Here is a 10,000-nt window from a genome sequence, read left to right on the forward strand (position 1 = left end):
GTGGATTCTCCCCGTGTCTCGACCGAAAGCCAGAAAAAAAGCGAAAAGAAGGAGAAAAAACCCACCAACAACTCTGTTTATGATGCAGCTCTCTCGGACTCAGAGGATTAACTGATAGATTTGGGACTTGGGATCAACGTGGCATGAATCACAGCCCCGGACAACAACAAAATGTGTGTGTGTGTGTGTTTGAGTGTGTGTGTGTGTGCGTATGTGTGTGTGTGTGTGTGTGTGGGGGGGGGAGTATAGCTACAGTACACAGTCAAAATCCAGAGTGTTCATTTAACTCTGAGAGTAGGACTTTACTGAGTAAAATAGGAATAAAACAAACGACTTCTGATGAATTAGTCTGTATCGATCTGTCGAAAAAAACATAATGAGATTTGACCAGTGAAGCCGGTATATCATAGAACACAGGTGGAAATGCATGGCGGCAGGTACAGTGGCAGGTAAAGTAGTGGTGGTTCATCATTGTGCAAAATAAGCTCTACCTAGCCAACGCTAACCCTGAGCCTTGGACCAGGCACCCGATGGGTTAGTGTATAGAGCATATCGTCGGTGTCCAGCCAGGACCAGCTAACTCCATTTTCAGTTTTTTTTTTTTTTTTCATAAATCAAGGCTATTGAACACCCTTTAGGTCTGTGTAAAATATCAAAACATTTGAACCAATGAAAAGTATTAAAAAGCGCCTCTGACGAAAACTCCCAACTCCATTGGATCCTCAAACTGTCCGTCAAAAACAAACAACTCCCCCCTCTCCTCTACAGCGCTGCTTTTCAACAGCATGAGTAGAGCGCGTTGCGCAGTGAACGAGGAGGAGGATCACGTAAACAAGCTCCCCGTAGTCTGTTAAAACTATGCAGTGTACCTGTTTATCAAACTTAGCACTGACGCTAATGTTATGAAAACAAGTAATTATATTTCTAAAATCTATTAAGTGTTTAATGAGGAGAGCAATGTGACAAGAAGAAAGGCGTTCATAGCATTTCTGTCGCGCTATTCTACTACCTCTTTGCAGAAGTTATTGTAATATTTAAAGTCCTGTTTATTATTGTAGGCCTATATAATAAGTGGCATGAAGCATCAGGGCATTAATTCACACGTTGTTGTGATGCATTGTGAGCTTGGAGATCCATTGTTAGCTTTTGAGAATTTGTACCCTTCAGAAACCTCTCCCTTAGCAGCGAGTGGAGCTATTGTTTTTTGGACACCTAACTCCACTTCAGCTTGATTTCTGCTCGTCTGAAACTGCTAACTCCACTTGCGCTGGGTAGTGTTGATTTACCCGCGATTTGGTTAAAGTGTTGATAATATAATGACACATGCAAGTATCTGACAATATATAAAGTCACTATACCAACTTTGATGAGGCAGTGTTGCTTTGTTTTAAAAATATAAGGTTTTCTTCATTTCCTGAAAAACGTATATTTTGTTTTTGCGTTTCCTGAACAATGAGCGTTTTGGAGTTAGCAGTTTCTGGCTGGACAGCAGAGATATAAGTGTCCTTTGGGTATATAAATCTACCCTTTATATTGTATGGTTTGAAAAGTGGCCGATTGAAGATATTTGAGCACTTGTAAGATGGTGATTTGGAAAACTGCAGTTAGAATTGTTGATATTTTACGACATGACATGTCACTCCCAACTAATGAACTCTGTGCTGTACCCATGCACCGGTTCGTAATGTGTACGAGAACGTGTGAGAGAACGGGGATGGAAGCAGATAGGAAGGAAGAGAGAGTAGAACACAAAGAAATAGTGGTGGGAAAAGTACTCAATTGTTTTACTTAAGTAAAAGTATCAATACTGTTACAAGTAAAAGTCTGGAATTCAAAATGTACTTGAGTAACAGTACAAAAGTATTGGCATCAAAATGTACTTAAAGTACCAAAAGTCGAAAGTACTCATTATGCAGAATGTCCCATTTCACAAAGTTTTCAAATGTATAAAATGCATAAAAAACTTTTGAAAATAGCAGATCGGCTATTTTCAAATGGCCGAAATATATATAGGGCTGAAGTGTTTTTTGTTAGAATAATCAAAATCTACAAAGTAACTAGTAACTAAAGTTTTCAAATAATTGCAGCGGAGTGGAGTAGAAGTAAAAGTACTGAAAATTGGAAATACTCCAGTAAAGAAAAAATACCTCAACATTTTACATAAGTACAGTACTTGAGTACATGTACTTAGTTACTTTACACCACTGCAAAGAAGAGGGAGAATGAGAGAGAGAGAGAAATAGAGAGAGTGAGAGAGGATAATATTGCATTGCACGTATGTCACCGTCCAATTAAGGTGACCGGACTCCATGGTACCCCGAATTAATAGGACCGCGGAGGAGGCTATGGCCTGCCTCCTTCATTACGGACCACCCAATCCCCCTCTGACCCCCCCGCTGACCCCTGGCCTCTGTTGCCATGGCAAAGCCGGGCGGACGACGCCAGAGCGTGATAGGTCAGTGGTTTAATTCCACAACACATTATTTCCACCTGCCTCCACCTGCCTCCTAAAATAAAACCTCTCTCTCTCTCTCTCTCTCTCTCTCCCTCCCTCCTCTCTGTCTAGCTGTCTCTCTCATTCCCCATGCTGTCCTGTTTTTATCTGCGTCCACGAATCTCCTCTATGCCAGTGCTTCTCAAACCTTTTTTTGTCAAGTACCCCCCCAAATTGATATATATTTGGCCGCGGACCCCCATCTGAAAAGGTTTTGTGCCAGGGACCCCCAGAAGAGAAGATGAATGTTAAAAAAAAATCTAAATGATTCTCAATTTTTCAAACAATTTGAAGTTGTGAGCTTGTAGATCTGCTATTTTTGAATAGCCAACATATAAATGGATGAAGTGGTTAAAATGATTGTGATGCTGTATTAACTACGTTTGCCGGGGACCCTTCGGAATCACTCCAAAGACCCCTGGGGGTCCCCGTACCCCACGTTGAGAGGACCATACAGTATATCACATCAATACATCCTCTATTCACAGCTTCAGCTATACGTACAGCATATCGTACACAAACAGGCCATTTTCCATTTAATAGCATTATCTGTATTATATATTTGTTTCATTTAATACAATGTTGCTGTGCTTTCCTGAATAATAGAGTCAATGCTGACTTAATAAGGTATGGACTTTTGTTCGGAAATCAATCTTTTCTCCAGGGACTGTTTGTTGACTTTTCAAATTGATCCACGCTTTAAAATGCATTTAAAATGCAAAGATAACTCTGACAAACAATAGATGCTGCAAGTTGATTTTCATACCGTACTGAAAACCTGGAAAACCAATGCTCCTTCCAAAATCTAACAAACTATGATTATGCTTTTGAAAGGGTCATTAGTATTAGTATGTCAACTGTGAGGCAAAATCAGTGACACACAGATGGACATACATACATACAGACAGACAGACAGACAGACAGACAGACAGACAGACAGACAGACAGACAGACAGACAGACAGACAGACAGACAGACAGTGTAAAGGAACAGGGTGTACCGCGAGGTGAGCCGAGGTGTCGAGATGAAAGAGGCAGGAGAAGCTCTCTGAAGTTTCTCCTTCCCCCGTCTTCCCATCCTGCCCCGCGAGCATCCTGTCTGTCTGCCTGCCTGTCTGCCTGCCTGCCTGCCCGCCCGCCCGCCCGCCTTCCTGTCTGTCTGTCTGTCTGTCTGTCTGTCTGTCTGTCTGTCTGTCTGTCTGCCTGCCTGCCTGCCTGTCTCTCTGCGTGTGTGTGTGGACCCACAGCAGGAAGGAGAGACAGACTATCAAACACTAGGTTCATGGTAGTGGGGCTGCATGTGGGTATAGAAGCCAGTGAGACAGGGAGGCATCCTGGATGCTTCAGGCTCCAGTTCCCACCAAGTAGATCCTGCTGCTTCCATGTCTACTTCCCCTCTGGGAGGCTGTTACTCCTCCATCTTTGTTCTTCTCCATCCTCTCCTCATGGCACCTACTCGGGTAGCTCTTTCTCTTCTCACATACGCCTCTCCTCTGATTCTCTCATCCACCTCTCCTGGCCATACTGTGATATTGAGGAGACTGCTGGTGAGATATTGCATCTCATTGCTCTCCCTCTCTTTAGCAATTTCCACTTATTTCTCTCTCTCTCTCTCTCTCTCTCTCTCTCTCTCTCTCTCTCTCTCTCTCTCTCTCTCTCTCTCTCTCTCTCTCTCTCTCTCTCTCTCTCTCTCTCTCTCTCTCCACCAACAGTCAATGCTGTCAACATTAACATTAAGCTAGCATTAGCGTTCCCTCCACTGTGTTCTCTCTCTCTCTCTCTCTCTCTCTCTCTCTCTCTCTCTCTCTCTCTCTCTCTCTCTCTCTCTCTCTCTCTCTCTCTCTCTCTCTCTCTCTCTCTCTCTCTCTCTCTCTCTCTCTCTCTCTCTCTCTCTCTCTCTCTCTCTCTCTCTCTCTCTCTCTCTCTCTCTCTCTCTCTCTCTCTCTCTCTCTCTCTCTGGCCCCCATTTACCAGCTCAGCATCTCGCGGGGCTCAGATAATGCGAGGAGCGCCCGTCACCTTATCTGCTCTGAGATGACACATTGGGCTCACACCGTGGCAAACGGCCGCTTCGTCGCCCCGCTCCTATCTGATCCGATGGACGGGGGGAATAAAACACTGGCCCCGCCGCGCCATGGGAGACTGAGACACAGCTACGTACCGGAGCTTTAATGGAATGTGTCTGTTTTTGTGTGTGTGCAAGAGGGACTGTGTATGCGTGTGTTGTGCTGTAGTTCTCAAATGTTTTCGTGCCAAGGACCCACAAATGTATATATATATTTGGCCGCGGACCCCCATCTGAAACGTTTTGTGACAGGGACCCCCAGAAGAGAAGATTTGTGTTAAACAATTCAAAATGATTAAAAATCTTGAATACACAAGTGTTCCTTAACCACATAATCGAGCCTTATATGGTTGCTGTCGGGCAGAAATCTCCATATTCAAACGCCCTACTTGATCATACTACAGCGTCACACAAAAGCATCAAAAGTAGCAGATCCACAAGCTCGAAACATGGCGCGAAGCGACGCGTTTTGACACTAGCGACACTACAGGTTCAACTCCACGAACACATCCAGAACGCACGATGAAGGCTGCATTTCAGTGAACATAAACCAGGTTTTAAGTGCTTCAGGGATCCTTCCTGAAGACATTTACATCACGCTCCATTACGCTTAATGAAACATAACTGACGGCGGCACGCGTGTGCATATCATAACGGTAAGTCGGGAATGTTTACTGAACACGTGCAAAATTTCGCTTAAAAACACAGCTATCATCATACGTCATATGCACGTACAATATATTTGAAACACATTGAATTATGTACATGAAGTGTTTCTTAACGATCAGTATGAACACGTCAAGAATGCATAGCGGAGGTTAACCACTTATCCACTTAAACTAATATGGTACTTAATTGACAGCGGGGTCCCACAGGGCTCTATACTTTGCCCGCTCCTCTTTTCCCCCTGCACCAAATCTCCCCCCCGCAAAATGGGGCTCTGACACCACATGGGCTCTGATGCCTAACAGCACGTCTCGGGTTCGATTCCTAGGCCTTGGCAGACCGTTGCTGCTGTTTCCTATCAATCTCCACTGTACTATCAAATAAAGGCAGAATAGCCCCCAACGGATCACAACGCGACACGCTGTGAGCTTGTAGATCTGCTATTTTTGGCAAAAGTTCAGCTATTTTCACCGAAAATTCCCTCTGTTATGATATGAAGAATAGAGACGCTATAGCGGCTTCAAGTGGTTAATGATTGAATTGAGTCATTGTGAATACGTCACGAACGCATAACGGAGGTCAATGGACCCCTCCCCACTCTGGAACCCTTTGATCTAATTTGCACGGCATTGCTTTATCTCTAATGAGGAGGATAGTCATTAGCCATCTCTTAGCCCAGTGGTTCTCAAACTTGGGTCCGGGGACCCCCAGGGGTCCTTGAGGGGGTCCCCAACAAAATGAGTTAAGATAGCATCAAAATCAGACTTTATCAATCAACTTTAACCTACGTATATATAGCCCTTACATCGGCTATTTGAAAATAGGTGATCTACAAGCGTGCAACGCTCCCATCTTGAAAAACAAGTGAAAAACATTTGAACAACACAGATTTTGTATGGTGGTCCCTGGCACTAAATACTTTCATGGGAGGGTCTGCGGCAAAATCCTTATTTTGTCTCTGTCGGGTTGAAACCTCATATGTCCAAAACTGTTACTTTTCAGGACATTCAAAAATAGCTAAAGCAGAAGATCTACAAGCTTTTCGAGCTTGTAGATCTGCTACTTTTGATGCAAAAAGTTGGAACACAGAGATAAGAGGTTTCTGCCCCGACAGCAACGTTTCATTTCGAAAAACGTTGAACACCAACCAGTGTCTTATAATAGCGCCCCCCCTACCTGAGAGCACAGGTCCTGGGGCTTGCCCCCCAGCCCGTGGGGCATCTCCCGGCAGCGCGTGGACAGGTTGAGGATGGCGGTGGCGGCCATGTGCGCCGCCTCCATGTCGTGGCTGTAGTCGAAGCTGCTCTTGCTGCAGGTGCTGCTGGCGCTGCTCCCCCCGCCGTGTCCGCCGTGGCCTCCTCCTCCCCCTCCTCCTCCGCCTCCTCCTCCTCCACCTCCTCCACAGCTCAGGCTGCTGTTGCTGCTGCTGGGGGCGTAGGAGCTGGTGGTGCTGCTGGCCGAGCTGGAGTTCTTGCAGTAGCGCTTGGCTGCAGAACGGGAAAACACACAGTGTTGATTTTTGACAGCAACATTTTTGATTCACTTTTTAGTCATAGTCTTTTGAATCATTTAGTTTCAGTCATTTAGTCATTTAGTCATTTAGTTTTAGTCATATTTTATTCATCTGAAATGTTTTGCTGTTAGTCTAGTTTTAGTCGGCTAAATCTACAGCTGATTTAGTCTTGTAGAGCTTTTCAGAGCGCAACACCCGAGCGCAACCCAGCATAAAAAATGTTTGTGTTTTAGTTCTACTGGATCTCTTCTCCACTCGTCCCTCCCAAACATTTTAGCCTGGTTTTTATTTGTTGACGAAATTGTCAATATGTTTAGTCTTAGTTTTAGTCATCATAGCTTAGTTTTTATTTAGTTTTTATGCCTCTGGGATGTAGTGAAGTAGAATTATGACAAAAACGTAAATATTCAAAATAAAAGTTACAGAAACCTACAGTACCTTACTTACAGGACTTGAGTAAATGTTGGGCTACTTTCTACCACTGGATTTAATAGTGGCGATTTTTTATTTTTTGGACCAAACAGCATATCGTCTACAAAAACCTGTTTAATGACATGATTCAAGGATGTAGGCTACCTCCTGTATTTAGACTTCTGAACAACACAGGTTAAAAGAGAAGCATCAGAGAGAGAGAGACGCTTTTGGTGAATATTCTTCCTTTACACTGTTGAAAGATGAAACAGTGAAGGTGAGATCCACTGAATCTTTCATACTATTCATTAAAATATATCGACGTATCGCTCGGTCCTGATGCATAATTTGTCTTTGAAAAGAGATTGGTTCAGGTATGAATCTTGGGGAAAAAAAGAGAGAAAAAAACGTAGATATGAAAAACTGGTAAATCACACAATAAAACAGAAATAGTTAAGGAGAGTGAGACTTATTGAAATATTTTTAACCACAAAATTGCTGCTCCGGTCAAGTTTGACCAAACTTACTGCGGCGTGGCAAAGCTTCTGAGAGCTTGTTTTAGTTTTTCAGTCGTGTTGAGGTTTTCCCTGGGTCTAAAGTCTTACCAAACCCTTAGATAACAGCATATAACGCAATCACTTTGCCTACTGTACCCCAAGGCTGGAGGGAAAGAAAGAATATTGTTTCTTGTTGGGAGGTCTGGTGTATTCGTTTGGTAGAGCAAATCAATTCTAATAGTGTTTTTGTTGTTTATGGTTAGTTATCTTAAAATGGAAAAAAAATGAAAAATGGACAAAGGTGATATTGAATATGAAGGTGATATTGAACATTTTTATGTAGACAAATAATAAAAAGAAAAGAATACATTCACAGAATTTTTAAAGAGGTACGGAATAAAAGTATTGCTTTCCACCCCAAAAAATTGATAACAAATATTATGTAAGCTGATCCCTGTTGCTTATGTTTCCATTGAGGAAGATACTTTTTTCTCCTTTAAGACACTTGATAGCTGCCAGGGCAAATATTGAATCTTATGCGACATATATAGGTGTTGTGATGTGGATTGTAGACATCTACAGTAGAGGCTGGACGTTGTTTATAGCAGTGGTTCTCAAACCTTTTCATGTCAAGGACCCCCAAATTGACACTTATTGGCCCGCGGACCCCCATCTGAAAATATATGCCAAGGACCCCCTATAAGAGAAGATTTTTACGGCTCTAGCAGTGATTTTCAACCATTTTAATTTCGAGGACCCCCAGTTTGACATGCATTAGGCTACAGACCCCCCATTTAATGGCATTTCTATCTCTGGGACCCCAATTTATATTGTAAAATAAATGTTAATTTAACTCTGAGAGTGTAGAAATGGAACCAAAGGGACCTGTTAGGGTCCATTTGTACACTCTCTGAGTTACAGACCCATAAGGGTCAATTTGGTTCCTTTTACCACCACTAGGTAATTAGTGGCCGACGTACCGTCGTATCCTTTGGGCGAGGTGTCGCGGTGGCCGTGGTGGACCTTGGGTGCGATGGCCCGTTTCCCGTACACCTGGTGGCTGCCGTCGAAGGCGCTGTAGTCGAAGCTGGTCTTGGAGTACTTCTCCAGCTCCTTGGCCAGGTTGGAGCGCGGCGTGCTGGTGGAGACATTGTTCTTGTAACCATACTGTGGAAACTCCAGTTGTTTGACAAAGCACATAGGCCTGGAAAATAAATGACCAGGGGGTGGAGGTTGGACTGAGAGGCACACAACATTGCCCAGCAGGGGTGGGGGTGGGGTAGGGGAGTGCTTAGGGGAGGAGGGGGGGTGCACCAAGGTTATTATAGGTAACTAGAACAAACAAAATGAGGGAAAATAAAATATTTTCCTGAAACTGAAATAACAAGAAAGACGAGGTTTTACAAAAAAAAACTAACTGTATAAACTAGCTAAAACTACCTAAAAATAATAGAGGAAATGTTTTAGTCTTTGTCAATATTTCATACATAGGCCTACGTCATTTAGCGGTGCCAGTTTTAGGCCCTGTAATTTTTTTTCCTTTTTGAATTTCACCCCTAATAAAAAATAAAATGAACACTAAAACTAAAAAAAAAGTAAACTAAGGGTGCAGTCACACCGAACTTTAATTCTGCCTATGCGGGCGGATTCTGCCAATGCTTTTCAATGGGAACGGAGCGGTTTGCCTTTTTTTTTTTTTCCACGATTTTGTGACCCCTATTTTTTCACCCAGTGCCATAAGCATGTAATCCTGGGCACTACCTCCCTCTGCCAACCTAGGGAGGCCAGGGCCGAGCTCATGCCTCCTTCAATGCATGAGAGCCAACTGACCTTCTTGTCACCTGACAGGGTGACAAGAAGGTTGGACGTAGCGCGTGGAAGGAACACGTTATTTCAACCAGTTCCCTTAGCGGTTTGCCTTTTATCCTTATTATCCTTTGTTGCTATTCGAGGATTTCCGCCCAAAAAAAACCCTGCTCCGTTCCCATTGAAAATCATTGTCAGAATCCGCCCGCATATGGTAGAATTAAAGTTCGGTGTGACCGCACCCTAAACTAGCAAACGCACTTTAAAAACATATTAAGGTTGCGGTCACACCAAACTTTGATTCTGCCTATGTGGCGGATTCTGCCAATGCTTTTCAATGGGTACTGAGTGGTTTGTTGCCATTCGCGGATTTCCGCAAAGGAACGCTCAGTTCCCATTGAAGAGCATTGGCAGAATCCGCCGACATTAGGGCCCTATCTTGCACGCTGCCTTTCCCCCTATCCCTAAACTTATTAGCCATATTTTACTATTTTGAAAAACATTTTTAAATAGTTCAACTAGCCAATCTACATCGACACGCTGTGAGCT

At 43.5% G+C, this 10,000-nt stretch overlaps 1 protein-coding gene across 1 annotated transcript in view; it reads right to left on the bottom strand.

The window, feature by feature from the left end:
* The window catches only part of myt1lb (myelin transcription factor 1-like, b), a gene marked incomplete at both ends in the record, with an annotated part of 94,228 nt that overhangs the window by 24,653 nt on the left and 59,575 nt on the right, over positions 1–10,000 (bottom strand). Inside the window, 2 exons of the mRNA XM_084045104.1 lie at positions 6,401–6,711; positions 8,626–8,849. Coding sequence (XP_083901230.1) covers positions 6,401–6,711; positions 8,626–8,849 — 535 coding nt within the window. The remainder of the gene's footprint in view (positions 1–6,400; positions 6,712–8,625; positions 8,850–10,000) is intronic.

This window comes from Gymnoscopelus microlampas, assembly GCF_963454915.1.
Source record: "Gymnoscopelus microlampas genome assembly, chromosome: 20".
NCBI lineage: Eukaryota > Metazoa > Chordata > Actinopteri > Myctophiformes > Myctophidae > Gymnoscopelus > Gymnoscopelus microlampas.